This window comes from Taudactylus pleione, unplaced genomic scaffold, assembly GCF_031769625.1.
Source record: "Taudactylus pleione unplaced genomic scaffold, aTauple2 ptg000278l, whole genome shotgun sequence".
Lineage (NCBI taxonomy): Eukaryota > Metazoa > Chordata > Amphibia > Anura > Myobatrachidae > Taudactylus > Taudactylus pleione.
In genome coordinates, this window is record NW_028284680.1 from 5,321,711 (window position 1) to 5,345,557 (window position 23,847).

General features: G+C 51.6%; 1 protein-coding gene across 3 annotated transcripts in view; it reads right to left on the reverse strand.

The window, feature by feature from the left end:
• Nucleotides 1-23,847, reverse strand: part of ROBO3 (roundabout guidance receptor 3) — a 384,819-nt gene that overhangs the window by 64,326 nt on the left and 296,646 nt on the right. For all 3 annotated transcript variants that reach the window (XM_088481800.1, XM_088481799.1, XM_088481798.1), the window contains exons 3-5: nt 2,413-2,570; nt 1,764-1,884; nt 7-145 (exon numbers count right to left, since the gene is read on the reverse strand). In XM_088481800.1, coding sequence (XP_088337926.1) covers nt 7-145; nt 1,764-1,884; nt 2,413-2,570 — 418 coding nt within the window. The remainder of the gene's footprint in view (nt 1-6; nt 146-1,763; nt 1,885-2,412; nt 2,571-23,847) is intronic.

Sequence of the window (23,847 nt, forward strand, 5' to 3'; positions counted from 1 at the left end):
AATTACCTTCCCCGGGGTAGTTCTCCCTCTTCTTTTCGCCAGCGGGCAGTAGGTACCGGGTCTCCTTGGACTTCACAGTGAAAGTCCACAATGTCATCTGCTAAGACCACCTGATTTATGGGTCTTCTAACAAACGTGGGGCGTTCTGCCAATAAGAAAACACACGGTGTAAAGGGAACCACAGCATTTAACATGATGTCTCAGCATGCCATGTCCCCAATACACAGAGACTCCCGACCTGCCTCATCTCAGCCATGCACAGTTTAGGGCAATGGAGACTCCAAGGGACAGTTAGAAACTTATGGGCATATGTACTAAGACCCAGGGGTAAATTTCCGAAAATTGGAGTTTGGTCGAGATGACAATCTCGTGTGAGTTTAGGCATGTTTTTCATCTCGCAAATTTACTGAAAAATTTCGGTGAAATTGCAAACTCGAATCAACTCACCACCAGGCAACCTCGGAAGTACTTTTCATGAAAAAGATGCAACTCGGGAATTCAGCAAGAATCGAGATTACAATATCGGGTGGGACTGTAGCAAACTCACAGAGAAAGTGAAGTTTCAACACTCTACCTGCTGAGCTGCGAGTTTTGCGGAAACATACACAGATCAGTGTGATTTGATGTATACCTAATTTAAAGTGTTTTTCTAAAAAAAAAATGACATTGGGTCCCCCCCCAAAAGACATAACCAGCCCCAGACTGCTCAGCTAGTCCTGGTTCCTAAAATTACGGGGAACAAAAAACGTGTAGGGTTCCCCCATAGTTTAGGAACCAGCACCTGGCTACATGGCCAGTCCTGGTTTTAAATATAGGGGGAAAAATGAAAAGGGGTCTCCCTATATTTAAAACCAGCACAGGACCCAAACTGACCGGGGTGTAATGCCACAGCGGGTCTCCAGGGAAAAAGCATTAACACCCCAAGCTGGACAGCCCAAGCCGGGGATCTCAGGGGAGGACAATATTCCCATTTGAAAAAAAAATATGGATCCTGTCATTTTATTCATTGCAGCTGCAGATCCCATGGATGTCCCTTGTCTGGGTGATATAAAGGACAGTATACAGGTGATACTTACTGGCAATACTGGGACGGATGGAAAGGACAGTATACAGGTGATAATTACTGGCAATACTGGGACGGATGGAAAGGACAGTATACAGGTGATAATTACTGGTAATACTGGGATGGATGGAAAGGACAGTATACAGGTGATAATTACTGGTAATACTGGGATGGATGGAAAGGACTGTATACAGGTGATAATTACTGGTAATACTGGGATGGATGGAAAGGACAGTATACAGGTGATAATTACTGGCAATACTGGGATGGATGGAAAGGACAGTATACAGGTGATAATTACTGGTAATACTGGGATGGATGGAAAGGACAGTATACAGGTGATAATTACTGGTAATACTGGGATGGATGGAAAGGACAGTATACAGGCCATAATTACTGGCAATACTGGGATGGATTGTATTACAGTAAGGAGGATACAGATATAGACACAGCAGTGACACTGGCCGAGGCTTTGTAAATTGATACATCCATAATTACTAATTGTTGGGAAATAAACGTTTCTTTTGCCATGGGAAGCAGCAGGAATGTGACGCCCTGCTTTGTGGTTTGAGTCTCAGGATAATAAGTCTTTATATTCTTCTCCTACATAACACATGTCCTCAGTCCTGTCCTATCTGCAGGATGAATCACTTCCTGACCATGAGTGAGATTTCTCGCACAACAATTCCGCGGCACTTACCAAAGACCACCAGCTGTGCCGGCTCACTGTCTCGCTCTCCCACCATATTTGTCGCCACGCAGACGTACATCCCGGCATCTGTCTTCCTGGTATTGGAAATCATCAGTTTTCCTCCCCGGATCTAAAATGTACAAAGATATTATCACTCAGCCAGACAGCGCATCGGACCACATAATGACCGACAAGCATTGATAATTAACACGGCATACAAGGGCGACATTACCGGGAAGGGGACAGACAGGAGTCACTGTAGGGAGTGAACACAGCACGGGACGTGCACTGGTCTGAGGTCATGGCTGGGGAAGACCATGGAACCAGTGTCACAGAGCACTTATACGCTCCTAACTTCTGCCATATATAAGGATGGGTGTGGTAAGTATTACAGCCGGACGGCGGCCGGGATTTAGACCGTCGGCTTCCGGACTACATCCCATAAGGATATGGCTACGGCTCTGTATGTACCGGATAACACACCAGCAGAGGGGAAACCATCACGTTAGTTGAAGATCTCAGCACTTGGGACATTAGGTGAGGACAGTCATGGCTGGAGGGAGCGGGATTCCGGTACAACGTGACTGTACCAGAGAGGAGGCCACAATGACTCTTCTCACTAGTGTGAGACCTTCAGACGCGCCCAGAGTCGGCTCACCGTGATGCGCTCGTCCTTGTCACTGATGCGGACATTTTCTTTTTTCCAGGATATTGTGGGTTCAGGGTGGCCCCTGGGTGGAATACACTCCATTACCGCTGGTTCTCCGGCTGCTACCACCACATCACTGGGAGCCTGACGGAAATCATCTCTTAAAACTGGAACAAGAAAGAAACATTTTATCAGAGCAGAATGATACAGAAAGGCATGTCCCAGTGTCCCCATCACCCACCTTTCAGGGCACAGTAGCCCCAGATGGCACCATATCCCACCTATCAGAGCAGAGTACAACCTAGACGGCACCATATCCCACCTATCAGAGCAGATTACACCTAGACGGCACCATATCCCACCTATCAGAGCAGAGTACACCTAGACGGAACCATATCCCACCTATCAGAGCAGAGTACTCCCAGACGGCACCATATCCCATCTATCAGAGCAGAGTACCCCCAGTACCCCACCTATCAGAGCAGAGTACCCCCAGTACCCCACCTATCAGAGCAGAGTACCCCCAGACGGCACCATATCCCACCTATCAGAGCAGAGTCACCTCAGACAGCACCATATCCCACCTATAAGAGCAGAGTACCCCCAGTACCCCACCTATCAGAGCAGAGTACCCCCAGACGGCAACATATCCCACCTATCAGAGCAGAGTACCCCCAGTACCCCACCTATCAGAGCAGAGTACCCCCAGACGGCACCATATCCCACCTATCAGAGCAGAGTCACCTCAGACAGCACCATATCCCACCTATAAGAGCAGAGTACCCCCAGTACCCCACCTATCAGAGCAGAGTACCCCCAGACGGCAACATATCCCACCTATCAGAGCAGAGTACCCCCAGACAGCACCATATCCCACCTATCAGAGCAGAGTAACCCCAGACGGCACCATATCCCACCTATCAGAGCAGAGTACCCCCAGACGGCACCATATCCCACCTATCAGAGCAGAGTAACCCCAGACGGCACTATATCCCACCTATCAGAGCAGAGTACCCCTGTGTTACACACATCCTACCCTCACCATCTATCAGAGCAGAGTACCCCTGTGTTACACACATCCTACCCTCACCATCTATCAGGGCAGAGTACTCCTGTGTTACACACATCCTACCCTCACCATCTATCAGAGCATAGTCCCCTGTGTTACACACATCCTACCCTCACCATCTATCAAGGCAGAGCAGAGTCCCCCTGTGTTACACACATCCTACCCTCACCATCTATCAGAGCAGAGTCCCCCTGTGTTACACACATCCTACCCTCACCATCTATCAGAGCAGAGTCCCCCTCTGTTACACACATACTACCCTCACCATCTATCAGAGCAGAGTCCCCCTGTATTACACACATCCTAACCTCACCATCTATCAGAGCAGAGTCCCCCTGTGTTACACACATACTACTCTCACCATCTATCAGAGCAGAGTCCCCTGTGTTACCCATATCCTACCCTCACCATCTATCAGGGCAGAGTACTCCTGTGTTACACACATCCTACCCTCACCATCTATCAGAGCAGAGTACCCCTGTGTTACACATATCCTACCCTCACCATCTATCAGAGCAGAGCAGAGTACCCCTGTGTTACACACATCCTACCCTCACCATCTATCAGAGCAGAGTACCCCTGTGTTACACACATCCTACCCTCACCATCTATCAGAGCAGAGTACTCCTGTGTTACACACATCCTACCCTCACCATCTATCAGAGCAGAGTCCCCTGTGTTACACACATCATACCCTCACCATCTATCAGAGCAGGGTAGAGTCCCCCTGTGTTACACACATCCTACCCTCACCATCTATCAGGGCAGAGAAGAGTCCCCCTGTGTTACACACATCCTACCCTCACCATCTATCAGAGCAGAGTCCCCCTGTGTTACCCACATCCTACCCTCACCATCTATCAGAGCAGAGTTCCCCTGTGTTACACACATCCTACCCTCACCATCTATCAGAGCAGAGTCCCCCTGTGTTACACACATCCTACCCTCACCATCTATCAGAGCAGAGTACCCCTGTGTTACACATATCCTACCCTCACCATCTATCAGAGCAGGGTAGAGTCCCCCTGTGTTACACACATCCTACCCTCACCATCTATCAGAGCATAGTGCCCCTGTGTTACACACATCCTACCCTCACCATCTATCAGAGCAGAGTACCCCTGTGTTACACACATCCTACCCTCACCATCTATCAGAGCAGAGTCCCCCTGTGTTACACACATCCTACCCTCACCATCTATCAGACCAGAGTCCCCCTGTGTTACACACATCCTACCCTCATCATCTATCAGAGCAGAGTCCCCCTGTGTTACATACATCCTACCCTCACCATCTATCAGAGCAGAGTCCCCCTGTGTTACACCCTACCCTCACCATCTATCAGAGCATAGTGCCCCTGTGTTACACACATCCTACCCTCACCATCTATCGCAGCAGAGTCCCCCTGTGTTACATACATCCTACCCTCACCATCTATCAGAGCAGAGTCCACCTGTGTTACACACATCCTACCCTCACCATCTATCAGAGCAGAGTCCCCTGTGTTACACACATCCTACCCTCACCATCTATCAGAGCAGAGTACCCCTGTGTTACACACATCCTACCCTCACCATCTATCAGAGCAGGGCAGAGTCCCCCTGTGTTACACACATCCTACCCTCACCATCTATCAGAGCATAGTGCCCCTGTGTTACACACATCCTACCCTCACCATCTATCAGAGCAGAGTCCCCTGTGTTACACACATCCTACCCTCACCATCTATCAGAGCAGAGTCCCCCGTGTTACCCACATCCTACCCTCACCATCTATCAGAGCAGAGTCCCCCTGTGTTACACACATCCTACCCTCACCATCTATCAGAGCAGAGTACCCCTGTGTTACCCATATCCTACCCTCACCATCTATCAGAGCAGAGTCCCCCTGTGTTACACACATCCTACCCTCACCATCTATCAGAGCAGAGTCCCCCTGTGTTACATACATCCTACCCTCACCAATAATCAGAGCAGAGTCCCTCTGTGTTACACACATCCTACCCTCACCATCTATCTGAGCAGAGTCCCTCTGTGTTACACACATCCTACCCTCACTATCTATCAGAGCAGAGTCCCCCTGTGTTACACACATCCTACCCTCTCCATCTATCAGAGCAGAGTCCCCCTGTGTTACACACATCCTACCCTCACCATCTATCACAGCAGAGTCCCCCTGTGTTACACACATCATACCCTCACCATCTATCAGAGCAGAGTCCCCATGTGTTACACATATCCTACCCTCACCATCTATCAGAGCAGAGTCCCCCTGTGTTACACACATCCTAACCTCACCATCTATCAGAGCAGAGTCCCCATGTGTTACACATATCCTACCCTCACCATCTATCAGAGCAGAGTCCCCCTGTGTTACACACATCCTACCCTCACCATCTATCAGAGCAGAGTCCCCCTGTGTTACACGCATCCTACCCTCACCATCTATCAAAGCAGAGTCCCCCTGTGTTACACACATCCTACCCTCACCATCTATCACAGCAGAGTCCCCCTGTGTTACACACATCCTACCCTCACCATCTATCACAGCAGAGTCCCCCTGTGTTACACACATCCTACCCTCACCATCTATCACAGCAGAGTCCCCCTGTGTTACACACATCCTACCCTCACCATCTATCAGAGCAGAGTCCCCCTGTGTTACACACATCCTACCCTCACCATCTATCACAGCAGAGTCCCCCTGTGTTACACACATCATACCCTCACCATCTATCACAGCAGAGTCCCCCTGTGTTACATACATCCTACCCTCACCATCTATCGCAGCAGAGTCCCCCTGTGTTACACACATCCTACCCTCACCATCTATCAGAGCATAGTCCCCCTGTGTTACACACATCCTACCCTCACCATCTATCAGAGCAGAGTCCCCTGTGTTACACACATCCTACCCTCACCATCTATCAGAGCATAGTCCCCTGTGTTACACACATCCTACCCTCACTATCTATCTGAGCAGAGTCCCTCTGTGTTACACACATCCTACCCTCACTATCTATCAGAGCAGGGCAGAGTACCCATGTTACACACATCCTACCCTCACCATCTATCGCAGCAGAGTCCCCCTGTGTTACACACATCCTACCCTCACTATCTATCAGGGCAGAGTCCCCTGTGTTACACACATCCTACCCTCACCATCTATCACAGCAGAGTCCCCCTGTGTTACACACATCCTACCCTCACTATCTATCAGAGCAGGGCAGAGTACCCATGTTACACACATCCTACCCTCACCATCTATCACAGCAGAGTCCCCCTGTGTTACATACATCCTACCCTCACCATCTATCGCAGCAGAGTCCCCCTGTGTTACACACATCCTACCCTCACCATCTATCAGAGCAGAGTCCCCTGTGTTACACACATCCTACCCTCACCATCTATCAGAGCATAGTCTCCCTGTGTTACACACATCCTACCCTCACCATCTATCAGAGCATAGTCCCCCTGTGTTACACACATCCTACCCTCACCATCTATCAGAGCAGAGTCCCCTGTGTTACACACATCCTACCCTCACCATCTATCTGAGCAGAGTCCCTCTGTGTTACACACATCCTACCCTCACTATCTATCAGAGCAGGGCAGAGTACCCATGTTACACACATCCTACCCTCACCATCTATCAGAGCAGGGCGGTGCTGCCACTAGAAAACACCAGAGAAATTTGTACAGAAACAGAAAATAATGTTGATTTTTTTTTTTTCCCCAACAGATTATTTTTATTAATTATCTTATGTAATTTAATTATGTTTTATTGCTGGAAGACCCTGATAAATGTACATCTGACCTATGCTCTCCGTATGGGACATCTGCTGCACAAAGAGTCAAATCCACCGAGCGGCCCCAGCAACACTTCCTGACAGGTCTGAGCCGGTCACTGCACATCTGTCCACAACCGGTCACTCGGCTGATGGACCAATTGTGCTGACCACTTATCTAATTAGCTTTCTGGAAAGAACCTACAAGACAGCTGAGGGAAGCGAGCACTAGTCTTTATTACATCAGTAAGGAAGCCCCATAAACACTGCAAAGTCCTGACAATGAGGGATGAGCTGATTGTACTGTACGAGTCCCCTGGGAGCCAGAGGCTGCTGCGGGTTCTATTACTGTAATGCGCTGCCTCATGCCTCAGTGACGTCACCAGCTCCAGGTGAATTGGGGGTGATCAGGCAATGGCTGTGGTGTGAGGCTGTGACGGTAACACACTCTCCAGGTTACTGTACCGGGGACAGGGATACTGAGCTGGTTGACGGCCGCCTGATTCTAAGGCCCGCATTCAATTTGAGGCGAAAAGCCGGAATCCGCGGAAAAGTTTCGCCGTTGACGTCATTTTCAACTGTTTTGGCTTTCCGCCATATTCAATTTGAAAGACTTTCCGCCTAGGCAGAATGTTAATGCAATGTAATAGGCGGAAAAGTTTTGCCTATGAATAGCAGGCGGAAAAAAAGTGCAGAATTGGGGTTTTGGGGTGCAACGTTGCGGGAACCCCAGTGCAGCCTTCAGACAGTCCCCCAAAGGTAAACTGCGTAATTTTTAAAAAAATAAACACTTGAGGACACCCCAAAAAAATCACTTTGAATTTGGGGGCGAAAAAAAAAATATGTTGGGGGACAAAGTTAGAAACTAACGAACTAGACTGTAGGGGGGTCCCTAAGTACGCCCCAGGTGGTTTTTCTCATTGCAGGGGCTTGCGGCAGGTGGATTTTTCACGATTTTTTTAACTTAACTTTAGCAACTTTAAAATATGCTGACCCCCATTTTCAAGTACCCCAAATTTACTGGGATAAGTTATTTTCTGCCAAAAAAACCTCCTGAATACTTTTCTGCACCACTTATACAAAAACGCTATTTAGCAGCTATTGAGCCCGTTTAAAAACACCAAATACCTTCAGCAAGCCAAATCGGGGGGTACCATAGGGAACCCCCATGTCAGAGCATCTTTTGGGGGGTGTCAGGCTGCTTTCCCCAAATCTGACAGTACCGCCAGTTCAAGTTTCGCCGGGTCCCGTATTTGCTTATTTTTCAAATTGAATACAGGGATAAGCGGACACGTGCGCGATACTTTTCCGCCTACAAAACACGCGATGTAGGCGAAAAGTCCAGGCTTTGGAAAAGTATCGCGGGTCTGCTCAAATTGATTACGGCTCTAAGTCGGATGCAAATCTGACTGCGGACGCTTCTCGCGGTTATCAGCAGACTGCGCCGTACCATGCATATGCAATATGAAGGAGATAAGGGAGCGGCCGGGTGGCTCTCTCCGTACGCCAGATGAGCGTTTCTTGTTAACAGAAAAGATCCGTCTCGTAGAAATGTCTTGGAAGTGTCCTGGGTGTGTAGCCAGACTCGTGTGCTAGATTGAGGCGTGCGTACGGAGTAGGGACAGCGGTTTCTGACGGATCTCTTGCACCTAGAATGTAGCTGGTGTTAGTGCCAATACTAATGATGGCGGCTGCGAACGTAAAACGGCGGGACCCACTGTTTGCCGTCTGCAGCCGCCATCATTTATGGGTTGTGCGACCATAAGCATGACACTGTACGGAAACCCGCATTAGCGTAAGGTAGTAAGCAGGCCGCGGCAGGCGCAGGCACTTGCAGCCGCTTAGGGCCTGACTCAGAATTAAGCGCTGCGTGTCGCCAGGCGGTACAGGAGTCAGATCTCACATGATTCACAGTCCTCGTATATATAACCCTAGATACAAGTATAAAGTGAGCGCTAATTATTGGAAGGATCCCAGGCGATGGCTGCTGCAGGGATTTGTCCTACATCTGGCTACTTCCCACAGAAATGTCATTTACGTGAGAGCTGTGACCTGTCCAGGCTGTGAGAGCAGCAATAATGTCCTATAGAGAAGCCCTGACAGATGGACGATGAACTGCAGTATACATTATACAGTCACCTACACAAGAGACAGCCATTCTGCAGCCTGAGCCAAGAGTCAGCCAATCCGTTCACTCGAGACCAGCTGCATGGCTGAGGCAGGAGACACTGATGGGCTGAGGCAGGAGGCACTGATCGCCTGAGGCAGGAGGCACTGATCGGTAGAGACAGGCGACACAGGGCCCGATTCAGTACGGATCGTTATTGCGATCGCAGCTGCGATAACGCACGGAGGTCTGCTGCAGAAATATGCAAATGAATGCAATCGCAAAGCCGTCGCACAGCCAGCATAGAGACGCCCATTACCGCTATCTCACATCCATAATACCTTGCAGTCCTGCGTATACATCGGGAACATCGAGTAACATCGGCCCCTCACGCACAATTACAGCAGCCCTGACCTTACTCATACATTGCTAACCTCGTTGTACGCAGTGAGTAAGCTGCGTATGCGGTCGTAGTGGCTAATTTATGCACGCCCATGCTACGGCGTTTAAACGGACAGGCACGCCCGAGTTTCTCTGACCACTCCCCCGTCACCACCCCCAAACGCTGACGTCCTGTCACTCACTCGGAGATGGCTTTTTTCTGCGTGAGTGATCGCAATGCTAACTCACGCACGCCCACTGCGGTGTTTACGCATGCACAGTACGCACCATCGACCAATCTGCGTACGCTGTTGCAGTTGCGATCCGTGATGAATCAGGCCCACTGATCAGCTGAGGCAGGAGACACTGATTGGCTGAGGCAGGAGGCACTGATCGGCTGAGGCAGGAGACACTGATCGGCTGAGGCAGGAGACACTGATCGGCTGAGGCAGGAGGCACTGATCGCCTGAGGCAGGAGACACTGATTGGCTGAGGCAGGAGGAACTGATCGCCTGAGGCAGGAGGCACTGATTGCCTGAGGCAGGAGGCACTGATCGCCTGAGGCAGGAGGCACTGATCGCCTGAGGCAGGAGACACTGAACGACTCCGCCTGTGTGTGGGCAGTAAGGTGACGAACATATAATTCTGACAAGATGATAAAGCAAGTAACACAGCAAAGGAGCACATTGGCTAATCACCTATAGCAAAATGTCCTCTGCTACTATACTTGCATACCTCAGGGATGTGCAATATATGTGCCTCATTCCTCATAGATGTTCAATAAATGCGATTCATGTCCTAGTAATATTCACTACATATGCCTCATTTATGTGCATTATATGTGCTTCAAGACACAGGGATGTGCAACATAAGTACCTCATGCCTCAAGGATGTGCAGTATATGTGCCTCATTCCACATATGTTCCATGTATGTGCATCACACCTTAATAATATGCACTATATATGCCCCATTCCTCAGTGCTGTGCAACATAGGTACCTCATTGATATGAAAATAGTATATGTGCCTCATTACTAAGTGATGTACAATATACGTACCTCATTCCTCAGCTATATGCCATATATGTGCCTCATGCCCCACTGATGTGCAATATATGTGCCTCATACCTCAGTTATTTGCTATATATGTGCATCATGTCTCAGGATGTGCAACATACTGTAGGTACCTCATATGTCTCAGTGATGTGCGATATATGTGCCTCATTCCTCATTAATATGCAACATATGTGCCTCAATATTCAGTGATGTGCCTTATTTCTCAGTGAAGTGCAATTTATGTACTTAAAGCCTCAGTTATGTGTTATATAAATATAAATATATATATATATATATATGCTTCAAGTAGGTTATCAATGTGCCTCGTGCCTCAATAGATCCTAGTTGATGGGCTGTGTTATCATGAATACTAGTTCAGTCCACAAAATGACTACCTTCACTGTGTGTGGACAACACACTTTATTACACATACTAAGATATGTACATATATCTCCAGGAGACAGAGACAACATTGAGCAAAGCCTTACTTATAAACAATATATCATTATGTAACATGATGTGTTGTTAGTGCATAGCTGCTGGGAGATATCCCCCCTGCCAATGGTCCACTGCGATTACAGGCAGGAACTAGGGGCCAATTGGAAGTCACTGTTATCAGGAGACAATGCAAAATGTAATTTGCCCTTTGTCCTAAAAGCCTCAGCGTAATAGACTTTCTCAAGGTGTTCCGCCTCTTTATCTAGAGGTGAGGCATTAGTTCCATGGCGGAGTATGATATTAGGTGTTCCTTCTCTGCTATAATAAATTGATTTATTTAAATCCAGCTGTGTCACAATGAGACAGATAAGGTTTCCTGTTCCCGATATAATTGTTCATTAAAACAAATTATACAGTCTCCACTGGCAAAACTGTGATCTGCCAAAGAGCAGGACCTCTGCAAAGTGATTAATACGAGTGTCGCCTTCCTAGCGAATCCAGCATAACGCCAATTTCCACCGGCTCCGCTCCTTCACCCTACACGTGCCCGGGTACAGGATGAATAATGCAGGGAGGATTACAGAGGATCAGTCCGTGTAAATCACAGTATCAGCGCTGTGTGAACACATTCTACCAACAGCTTCATCCAGTCTGTTTTGCAATATATATATATATATATAGATGGATCATAGATAAAACTTCGCAAAATAAGGGCTCATGCAGAGTTGACCATACGCCAGTTTGCGGAGCGCGTCTTCTATCACCACCTGGCATACGCAACTACGGGTACAGTGGTTGGCAGTTCAGTCACACCCGCACTGGGCTGTAAAAGGGCAATGTTCAGAGAGGACAACGATCTGCAAACTAAACGTACGGATAGGGGCCTGACGCAAAGATGCGCACAACTCTGCATATGGGCAAAAATACACACAATGCGGGTGACTTGGGTGGCATCTGGCACATAAGCAGCGCTCACAGGGCTCGATTCAGACCCGCTCGCTAGATGCGTTCGCACGCAGCCAGCAAATTCCGCGATCGCACGGCAAGGCATAAGTACGCCCACTATGTCTTAGCGTGCGATCGTGGGGTATAACTAGACGCCCACCAGCCTGTCTTAAGAAGCCCACTTTCCCACGTCATCTCCAGGATGTGTATGCAACCATCGGTAACATCGAGCACCGTCGGATGCATACGCAGCACTTGTGGCTGACCATACCCTACCGCAAGCACTGCGAGTGCTTCAGTGTAAAATTCAGCCAAGTGACGTCTACTATGATGCTGCATCTTAATTATGCACGCCTCTGAAACAGCGTTGATACGCTCAGGCACGCCTGCGTTCGCACCACCACTCCCCCGTTTCCTTCGACCAACCCGTCACCACCCGCAAACGCCTCGTCCTGTCACTCAAGCTAGCAAGGCGTCTATGCACAAGGGGCGATCGACTGGCGATCGCATGGACTGGTTCGTGCATGCGCACTGCGATGCGTACGCATGCGCACATTGCAAACATCGGTAGGCTGCATGCGAACGCATCCTAGCGGTCTGAATCAGGTTGCGCGTTGGCCCGAACCAACCCAAAACAGTCTGTGTGTCCTCATTGGTTGACTGCACCGACAAGCCGGTAAGTTCTGCCTGCACTCCTTTAAGTGCCGACCGGGCCTGGTCTGGTCAGTTTGGTAGGCCACGTGGTTGGCCAAATTGGACACAGATTCGGTAACCTGACATATGTGCAGCTTAGGGTTTATTGGACGGTCTATTCTAATAAGCCCAATACTGCCAATTCCGATATTACAGGCTTACAAGTAACAGCAGCATATCCTAGCTGTGCAGACCTGGACCCATCTCATGTTACCCACAATATAACACGTTTCCTCTATTGTTCTCCCTGCAATGTGTGTGTGTAGTAGGAAAGGAATTATCGGAAATATACCCACACAATAACAGCACCGTAACCATGGCAACAGGCAACAGTGCCGACATACCAAGTAGCTGGGGGTGGAAATTAGGAGCAGAGGGCACTTTACCCAACACATGTTATTTCATGGGACTCTCCTGCTGTAATGTCTACAGAAACAGACCCGGGACAGAGTTAGTATTATATACACATCTCCTGTCACCATAGGCTGTATTATCGCTGGTTTCCCGCAGGGCAGTTCCTGCATAATCTGTCTCTGTGCTAAATCAATTTAGGAGCAAGATGCACAAACTGAAACTGTAGAGATGGTATCAGAATGTGACATATTGAAGAGGCTCTACTCACCGTGCACAATGGTGACAGCTTACATAGGGAAATACAATAGTGTCTCAGAGGTGCCTCTCCTCTCTGTGCTGTGTGAGTGTCTCAGGGGTGCCTCTCCTCCCTGTGCTGTGTGAGTGTCTCAGAGGTGCCTCTCCTCCCTGTGCTGTGTGAGTGTCTCAGAGGTGCCTCTCCTCCCTGTGCTGTGTGAGTGTCTCAGTGGTGCCTCTCCTCCCTGTGCTGTGTGAGTGTCTCAGAGGTGCCTCTCCTCTCTGTGCTGCGTGAGTGTCTCAGAGGTGCCTCTCCTCCCTGTGCTGTGTGAGTGTCTCAGAGGTGCCTCTCCTCCCTGTGCTGTGTGAGTGGCTCAGAGGTGCCTCTCCTCCCTGCGCTGTGTGAGTGTCTCAGAGGTGCCTCTCTTCCCTGCGCTGTGTGAGTGTCTCAGAGGTGCCTCTCCTCCCTGCGCTGTGTGAGTGTCTCAGAGGTGCCTCTCCTCCCTGCGCTGTGTGAGTGTCTCAGTGGTGCCTCTCCTCCCTGTGCTGTGTGAGTGTCTCAGAGGTGCCTCTCCTCTCTGTGCTGCGTGAGTGTCTCAGAGGTGCCTCTCCTCCCTGTGCTGTGTGAGTGTCTCAGAGGTGCCTCTCCTCCCTGTGCTGTGTGAGTGGCTCAGAGGTGCCTCTCCTCCCTGCGCTGTGTGAGTGTCTCAGAGGTGCCTCTCCTCCCTGCGCTGTGTGAGTGTCTCAGAGGTGCCTCTCCTCCCTGCGCTGTGTGAGTGTCTCAGAGGTGCCTCTCCTCCCTGTGCTGTGTGAGTGTCTCAGAGGTGCCTCTCCTCCCTGTGCTGTGTGAGTGTCTCAGTGGTGCCTCTCCTCCCTGTGCTGTGTGAGTGTCTCAGAGGTGCCTCTCCTCTCTGTGCTGCGTGAGTGTCTCAGAGGTGCCTCTCCTCCCTGTGCTGTGCGAGTGTCTCAGAGGCGCCTCTCCTCCCTGCGCTGTGTGAGTGGCTCAGAGGTGCCTCTCCTCCCTGCGCTGTGTGAGTGTCTCAGAGGTGCCTCTCCTCCCTGCGCTGTGTGAGTGTCTCAGAGGTGCCTCTCCTCCCTGCGCTGTGTGAGTGTCTCAGAGGTGCCTCTCCTCCCTGCGCTGTGTGAGTGTCTCAGAGGTGCCTCTCCTCCCTGTGCTGTGTGAGTGTCTCAGAGGTGCCTCTCCTCCCTGTGCTGTGTGTCTCAGAGGCGCCTCTCCTACCTGTGTGAGTGTCTCAGAGGTGCCTCTCCTCTCTGTGCTGTGTGAGTGTCTCAGAGGTGCCTCTCCTCCCTGTGCTGTGTGAGTGTCTCAGAGGTGCCTCTCCTCCCTTTGCTGTGTGAGTGTCTCAGGGGTGCCTCTCCTCCCTGTGCTGTGTGAGTGTCTCAGAGGTGCCTCTCCTCCCTGTGCTGTGTGAGTGTCTCAGAGGTGCCTCTCCTCCCTGTGCTGTGTGAGTGTCTCAGGGGTGCCTCTCCTCCCTGTGCTGTGTGAGTGTCTCAGAGGTGCCTCTCCTCCCTGTGCTGTGTGAGTGTCTCAGAGGTGCCTCTCCTCCCTGTGCTGTGTGAGTGTCTCAGAGGTGCCTCTCCTCTCTGTGCTGCGTGAGTGTCTCAGAGGTGCCTCTCCTCCCTGTGCTGTGTGAGTGTCTCAGAGGTGCCTCTCCTCCCTGTGCTGTGTGAGTGGCTCAGAGGTGCCTCTCCTCCCTGCGCTGTGTGAGTGTCTCAGAGGTGCCTCTCCTCTCTGCGCTGTGTGAGTGTCTCAGAGGTGCCTCTCCTCCCTGCGCTGTGTGAGTGTCTCAGTGGTGCCTCTCCTCCCTGTGCTGTGTGAGTGTCTCAGAGGTGCCTCTCCTCTCTGTGCTGCGTGAGTGTCTCAGAGGTGCCTCTCCTCCCTGTGCTGTGTGAGTGTCTCAGAGGTGCCTCTCCTCTCTGTGCTGCGTGAGTGTCTCAGAGGTGCCTCTCCTCCCTGTGCTGTGTGAGTGTCTCAGAGGTGCCTCTCCTCTCTGTGCTGCGTGAGTGTCTCAGAGGTGCCTCTCCTCCCTGTGCTGTGTGAGTGTCTCAGAGGTGCCTCTCCTCCCTGTGCTGTGTGAGTGGCTCAGAGGTGCCTCTCCTCCCTGCGCTGTGTGAGTGTCTCAGAGGTGCCTCTCCTCCCTGCGCTGTGTGAGTGTCTCAGAGGTGCCTCTCCTCCCTGCGCTGTGTGAGTGTCTCAGAGGTGCCTCTCCTCCCTGCGCTGTGTGAGTGTCTCAGTGGTGCCTCTCCTCCCTGTGCTGTGTGAGTGTCTCAGAGGTGCCTCTCCTCTCTGTGCTGCGTGAGTGTCTCAGAGGTGCCTCTCCTCCCTGTGCTGTGTGAGTGTCTCAGAGGTGCCTCTCCTCCCTGTGCTGTGTGAGTGGCTCAGAGGTGCCTCTCCTCCCTGCGCTGTGTGAGTGTCTCAGAGGTGCCTCTCCTCCCTGCGCTGTGTGAGTGTCTCAGAGGTGCCTCTCCTCCCTGCGCTGTGTGAGTGTCTCAGAGGTGCCTCTCCTCCCTGTGCTGTGTGAGTGTCTCAGAGGTGCCTCTCCTCCCTGTGCTGTGTGAGTGTCTCAGTGGTGCCTCTCCTCCCTGTGCTGTGTGAGTGTCTCAGAGGTGCCTCTCCTCTCTGTGCTGCGTGAGTGTCTCAGAGGTGCCTCTCCTCCCTGTGCTGTGTGAGTGTCTCAGAGGCGCCTCTCCTCCCTGCGCTGTGTGAGTGGCTCAGAGGTGCCTCTCCTCCCTGCGCTGTGTGATTGTCTCAGAGGTGCCTCTCCTCCCTGCGCTGTGTGAGTGTCTCAGAGGTGCCTCTCCTCCCTGCGCTGTGTGAGTGTCTCAGAGGTGCCTCTCCTCCCTGCGCTGTGTGAGTGTCTCAGAGGTGCCTCTCCTCCCTGTGCTGTGTGAGTGTCTCAGAGGTGCCTCTCCTCCCTGTGCTGTGTGTCTCAGAGGCGCCTCTCCTACCTGTGTGAGTGTCTCAGAGGTGCCTCTCCTCTCTGTGCTGTGTGAGTGTCTCAGAGGTGCCTCTCCTCCCTGTGCTGTGTGAGTGTCTCAGAGGTGCCTCTCCTCCCTTTGCTGTGTGAGTGTCTCAGGGGTGCCTCTCCTCCCTGTGCTGTGTGAGTGTCTCAGAGGTGCCTCTCCTCCCTGTGCTGTGTGAGTGTCTCAGAGGTGCCTCTCCTCCCTGTGCTGTGTGAGTGTCTCAGGGGTGCCTCTCCTCCCTGTGCTGTGTGAGTGTCTCAGAGGTGCCTCTCCTCCCTGTGCTGTGTGAGTGTCTCAGAGGTGCCTCTCCTCCCTGTGCTGTGTGAGTGTCTCAGAGGTGCCTCTCCTCCCTGTGCTGTGTGAGTGGCTCAGAGGTGCCTCTCCTCCCTGTGCTGTGTGAGTGTCTCAGAGGTGCCTCTCCTCCCTGCGCTGTGTGAGTGTCTCAGAGGTGCCTCTCCTCCCTGTGCTGTGTGTCTCAGAGGCGCCTCTCCTACCTGTGTGAGTGTCTCAGAGGTGCCTCTCGTCTCTGTGCTGTGTGAGTGTCTCAGAGGTGCCTCTCCTCCCTGTGCTGTGTGAGTGTCTCAGAGGTGCCTCTCCTCCCTGTGCTGTGTGAGTGTCTCAGTGGTGCCTCTCCTCCCTGTGCTGTGTGAGTGTCTCAGAGGTGCCTCTCCTCTCTGTGCTGCGTGAGTGTCTCAGAGGTGCCTCTCCTCCCTGTGCTGTGTGAGTGTCTCAGAGGTGCCTCTCCTCCCTGTGCTGTGTGAGTGTCTCAGAGGTGCCTCTGCTGTGTGAATATATGCAAATTTCGCAGCCCACTGGCGACATCATGGCTGCATACAAAGACAGCATCGGTTGCAGGTCCTTCATTAATCAACCCTAGAGTTGCGCAGAATGACCGCGTGTACTGAGACGTTGGAGCCATTTTTATGGCTTACAGGATCGCAGTCTGAGACACCCCCCAAAAACAGTTGCGACACGTCTGGCTTTAAGTCACAGCTTCATTGTCCTGTGACCCCAGGTGTCAGTGTGTCATTGTCCTGGGACCCCAGGTGTCAGTGTGTCCTTGTCCTGGGACCCAAAGTGTCAGTGTGTCATTGTTCTGGGACCCCAGGTGTCAGTGTGTCCTTGTCCTGGGACCCAAAGTGTCAGTGTGTCATTGTCCTGGGACCCCAGGTGTCAGTGTGTCATTGTACTGGGACCCCAGGTGTCAGTGTGTCATTGTCCTGGGACCCCAGGTGTCAGTGTGTCATTGTCCTGGGACCCCAGGTGTCAGTGTGTCATTGTACTGGGACCCAAAGTGTCAGTGTGTCATTGTCCTGGGACCCCAGGTGTCAGTGTGTCATTGTCCTGGGACCCCAGGTGTCAGTGTGTCCTTGTCCTGGGACCCCAGGTGTCAGTGTGTCATTGTACTGGGACCCCACGTGTCAGTGCGTCATTGTCCTGGGACCCAAAGTGTCAGTGCGTCATTGTACTGTGACCCAAAGTGTCAGTGTGTCATTGTACTGTGACCCCAAGTGTCAGTGTGTCATTGTCCTGGGACCCCAGGTGTCAGTGTGTCCTTGTCCTGGGACCCAAAGTGTCAGTGTGTCATTGTACTGGGACCCCAGGTGTCAGTGTGTCATTGTCCTGGGACCCCACGTGTCAGTGCGTCATTGTCCTGGGACCCAAAGTGTCAGTGCGTCATTGTACTGTGACCCCAAGTGTCAGTGTGTCATTGTCCTGGGACCCCAGGTGTCAGTGTGTCCTTGTCCTGGGACCCCAGGTGTCAGTGCGTCATTGTACTGGGACCCCAGGTGTCAGTGCGTCATTGTACTGGGGCCCCAGGTGTCAGTGCGTCATTGTACTGGGGCCCCAGGTGTCAGTGCGTCATTGTCCTGGGACCCCAGGTGTCAGTGTGTCATTGTCCTAGGACCCCCAAGTGTCAGTGTGTCCTTGTCCTGGGACCCCAAGTGTCAGTGTGTCATTGTTCTGGGAGCCCAGGTGTCAGTGTGTCATTGTACTGGGACCCCAGGTGTCAGTGCGTCATTGTACTGGGACCCCAGGTGTCAGTGCGTCATTGTACTGGGACCCCAGGTGTCAGTGCGTCATTGTACTGGGGCCCCAGGTGTCAGTGTGTCATTGTCCTGGGACCCCAGGTGTCAGTGTGTCCTTGTCCTGGGACCCCAAGTGTCAGTGTGTCATTGTACTGGGACCCCACGTGTCAGTGCGTCATTGTCCTGGGACCCAAAGTGTCAGTGTGTCATTGTACTGTGACCCCAAGTGTCAGTGTGTCATTGTCCTGGGACCCCAGGTGTCAGTGTGTCCTTGTCCTGGGACCCCAAGTGTCAGTGTGTCATTGTACTGGGACCCCAAGTGTCAGTGTGTCATTGTACTGGGACCCCACGTGTCAGTGCGTCATTGTCCTGGGACCCAAAGTGTCAGTGTGTCATTGTACTGTGACCCCAAGTGTCAGTGTGTCATTGTCCTGGGACCCCAGGTGTCAGTGTGTCCTTGTCCTGGGACCCAAAGTGTCAGTGTGTCATTGTACTGGGACCCCAGGTGTCAGTGTGTCATTGTCCTGGGACCCCACGTGTCAGTGTGTCATTGTACTGGGACCCCAGGTGTCAGTGCGTCATTGTACTGGGGCCCCAGGTGTCAGTGCGTCATTGTCCTGGGACCCCAGGTGTCAGTGTGTCATTGTCCTAGGACCCCCAAGTGTCAGTGTGTCCTTGTCCTGGGACCCCAAGTGTCAGTGTGTCATTGTTCTGGGAGCCCAGGTGTCAGTGCGTCATTGTACTGGGACCCCCAAGTGTCAGTGTGTCCTTGTTCTGGGACCCCCAGGTGTCAGTTTGTCATTGTTCTGGGACCCCAGGTGTCAGTGTGCCATTGTTCTGGGATCCCAGGTGTCAGTGTGTCATTGTTCTGGGACCCCGAGTGTCAGTGTGTCATTGTTCTGGGACCCCAGGTGTCAGTGTGTCATTCTCCTGGGACCCCAAGTGTCAGTGTCTTATTGTACTGGGACCCCAAGTGTCAGTGTGTCATTGTACTGGGACCCCAAGGTGTCAGTGTGTCACTGTTCTGGGACCCCACGTGTCAGTGTGTCATTGTACTGGGACCCCCAAGTGTCAGTGTGCCATTGTACTGGGACCCCAGGTGTCAGTGTGTCATTGTACTGGGACCCCCAAGTGTCAGTGTGTCAATGTCCTGGGACCCCAGGTGTCAGTGTGCCATTGTACTGGGACCCCAAGTGTCAGTGTGCCATTGTTCTGGGACCCCAGGTGTCAGTGTGTCATTGTACTGGGGCCCCAGGTGTCAGTGTGCCATTGTTCTGGGACCCCAGGTGTCAGTGCGTCATTGTTATGGGACCCCCAGGTGTCAGTGCGTCATTGTCCTGGGACCCAAAGTGTCAGTGTGTCATTGTACTGTGACCCCAAGTGTCAGTGTGTCATTGTCCTGGGACCCCAGGTGTCAGTGTGTCCTTGTCCTGGGACCCAAAGTGTCAGTGTGTCATTGTACTGGGACCCCAGGTGTCAGTGTGTCATTGTCCTGGGACCCCACGTGTCAGTGTGTCATTGTACTGGGACCCCAGGTGTCAGTGCGTCATTGTACTGGGGCCCCAGGTGTCAGTGCGTCATTGTCCTGGGACCCCAGGTGTCAGTGTGTCATTGTCCTAGGACCCCCAAGTGTCAGTGTGTCCTTGTCCTGGGACCCCCAAGTGTCAGTGCGTCATTGTTCTGGGAGCCCAGGTGTCAGTGCGTCATTGTACTGGGACCCCAGGTGTCAGTGCGTCATTGTACTGGGACCCCAGGTGTCAGTGCGTCATTGTACTGGGGCCCCAGGTGTCAGTGCGTCATTGTACTGTGACCCCAAGTGTCAGTGCGTCATTGTACTGTGACCCCAAGTGTCAGTGTGTCATTGTCCTGGGACCCCAGGTGTCAGTGTGTCCTTGTCCTGGGACCCCAAGTGTCAGTGTGTCATTGTTCTGGGAGCCCAGGTGTCAGTGTGTCATTGTACTGGGACCCCAGGTGTCAGTGTGTCATTGTACTGTGACCCCAGGTGTCAGTGTGTCATTGTCCTAGGACCCCCAAGTGTCAGTGTGTCCTTGTTCTGGGAGCCCAGGTGTCAGTTTGTCATTGTTCTGGGACCCCAGGTGTCAGTGTGCCATTGTTCTGGGATCCCAGGTGTCAGTGTGTCATTGTTCTGGGACCCCGAGTGTCAGTGTGTCATTGTTCTGGGACCCCAGGTGTCAGTGTGTCATTCTCCTGGGACCCCAAGTGTCAGTGTCTTATTGTACTGGGACCCCAAGTGTCAGTGTGTCATTGTACTGGGACCCCAAGGTGTCAGTGTGTCACTGTTCTGGGACCCCACGTGTCAGTGTGTCATTGTACTGGGACCCCCAAGTGTCAGTGTGCCATTGTACTGGGACCCCAGGTGTCAGTGTGTCATTGTACTGGGACCCCCAAGTGTCAGTGTGTCAATGTCCTGGGACCCCAGGTGTCAGTGTGCCATTGTACTGGGACCCCAAGTGTCAGTGTGCCATTGTTCTGGGACCCCAGGTGTCAGTGTGTCATTGTACTGGGGCCCCAGGTGTCAGTGTGCCATTGTTCTGGGACCCCAGGTGTCAGTGTGTCATTGTTATGGGACCCCCAGGTGTCAGTGTGTCATTGTCCTGGTACCCCCGGTGTCAGTGTGTCATTGTCCTGGTACCCCCGACTATCAGTGTGTCATTGTCCTGGTACCCCCGACTATCAGTGAGTCATTGTTCTGGGACCCCAGGTGTCAGTGTGTCCTTGTCCTGGGACCCCAAGTGTCAGTGTGTCATTGTACTGGGACCCCAGGTGTCAGTGTGTCATTGTACTGGGACCCCCAGGTGTCAGTGTGTCATTGTTCTGGGGCCCCAGGTGTCAGTGTGTCAATGCCCTGGGACCCCAGGTGTCAGTGTATTTACTGTACGAGGATGTTACAATTTGGGTGGTAGAGTCACTGCTATGCACTGAATGTTACTAATCAAACCCTCTATAATGAAGTCTGCTATAACCATTCTGCTAATTGGCTGTCAGACCATCACCTCCCACCAGCGCAGAAACATGGCAGCCTGTGCCAGCGTCACTCGTGTCTGAGCAGGAACAACGTTCCCACGTATATCCGTAATACCCCACTGACTCCTGCAGATAACAAATTGGAGCCTCCAGTGCTCACCTCGGAGAGGAAAAGCCTCGCGTGTCAGCATGTCACCGACCGCGCTCACTGTCTACTCCGTAATTCAATTTCTGGGAAGATGATCTGACCTTTGTGTCAATCCCCTGTATCAGGCACCTCTACTGTACATTCAATTAGTGTGTGGGAACAAGCTGCTGATGTTATATACAGTACAGACGGTTACAGTGTGAGTACACTTCATTCAGGATCATTATTACATTGCCATATACACATACATTGTACTGATCCCAAACCCTTATAGCTGATGGATTCTATAATATATATATATATAAATATATATATATATATATACCCATGTTGTATTATTCCGGCATCATTAATACCTGGATGGCTCAGCAGCCCCATAACAGCGAGGGGGGAGACAGAACCAGATCCCTTATCTCCTACGCACAAGCGCAAACTCCCTGCGTCAGCGCAGTCACTTGTACATTTTAACGGTTACCTATAAACAGACAACCACAACGTGTGTAGAATTAATCAGCGTAGTGCGAGAATAGAGGATACGCCATAGGTGTGACTGCAGCGAGGCAATGATCCTGTATATATATATTATATACACATGCAATATAATGTATAGCTCATTACCTCTCTCCTCCTCAGGCCCTGAGTGCTCCCGGCAATGTATGTAACTAATAACGGGTCATTGGTAGCTGCTCCGTATTTACTCTCATCAGTGTAATCAGAACCACAGACAGGATGACAGATGTAACAATTGAGAACATAGGGGGACAATATATATGTGTTTATCTATATTTATCTTTCCTTCTATAATCAATGTCCAAAAGCCCAGGGCCTCAGGGCCTGATTCAGACCCGGACCCTATTTGCGGACGGTCGTTCCAAAAAAGAGGCCAGCTATTTAAATTGAGCGCTCGCTCTTTGCGGTTTGTTGACGCCGCTATGTCTGAGCGAGCGAGCGAACGAAAAATGCGCTCGCTATTTTGTAAAGACGCCCCTTTGCCGTTCGCATCATACGTCATCTCCGGTATTTATTAGATTAATCGGGTACATCGAAAGGCATCTGAACTGCTCGCAGTGCTTGTGGTAGGATTTACTTCCCGCTATCACTGCGCGCAGTTCAGGCTAAAAGACAACCAAGTGACGTGGTCGATGATGCTGCTTTACTAATTATGCACTCCCATTAAACGCCCTTTTGACCGTTAGGCACGCCTGCGTTCGGATCTCCACTCCCGTTTTCAAACACCTTCCCCTGTTACCACCCACAAACGCCTCATTCTGTCACTCAAATTAGCAGCCCCTCGCTGTTTTGCGAGCGCACGATTTCCGACCGCAATGACTGGTTGGCGCATGCGCATTATGACCCATACGCATGCGCAGTTGTGCGAACATCGCTCAGAGCTTACGAGCGGCTCTGAATCAGGCCCACAGTCCATGGAGAGCCTCAGGAATGATTTGAGAATTGCAGATCACCTACAGACCAACCTGACGGAACTACAGTGATACGGCAGAGAGTGGCAGAGCCCGGATGGTGGCTGAGGGAGGTAGAGAGACTCAGATAGGCTGACACCCGTCACTGCACGTAAATGTGCCCTTGCCATGGCACATACCACCAGCTATGGGTCAGAAAAAGGTTTTGACAGTACGGGGTAGTTGGTGTCGATCAATGACAAAAATTTCCGACTAAGGGCCTGATTCAGAGCCGCTCGTAAGCGGCCGCTCGTTCGCTCCGAGCGATGTTCGCACAACTACGCATGCGTATGGGTTGTAATACGCATGCGCGAACCAGTCATTGCGGTCGGAAATTGTGTGCTCGCAAAATAGCGAATGCCTGCTAATTTGAGTGACAGAATGAGGCGTTTGTGGCTGGTAACAGGGGAAGGTGCTAGAAAACGGGGAGTGGAGATCCGAACGTAGGCGTGCTTAAAGGTCAAAACGGGCGTTTTAAGGGTGTGCATAATTAACAAAGCAGCGTCACTGACCACGTCACTTGGTTGTTTCTTAGCCTGAACTGCTCGCATGATTGCGGTAGGAAAATCCAACCACAAGCACTGCGAGCAGTTCATACGCCTTTCGATGTACTCGATTAATCTAATAAATAGCGGAGATGACGTAGGATGCGAGCGGCCAGGGGGCGTTTTTTTAAAAATAGCGAGTGCATGTTTCGTTTGCTCGTTCAGACATAGAGGTGTCAACAGACCGCAAAGAGCGAGCGCTCTATTTAAATATCTGGCCCCTTTTTCT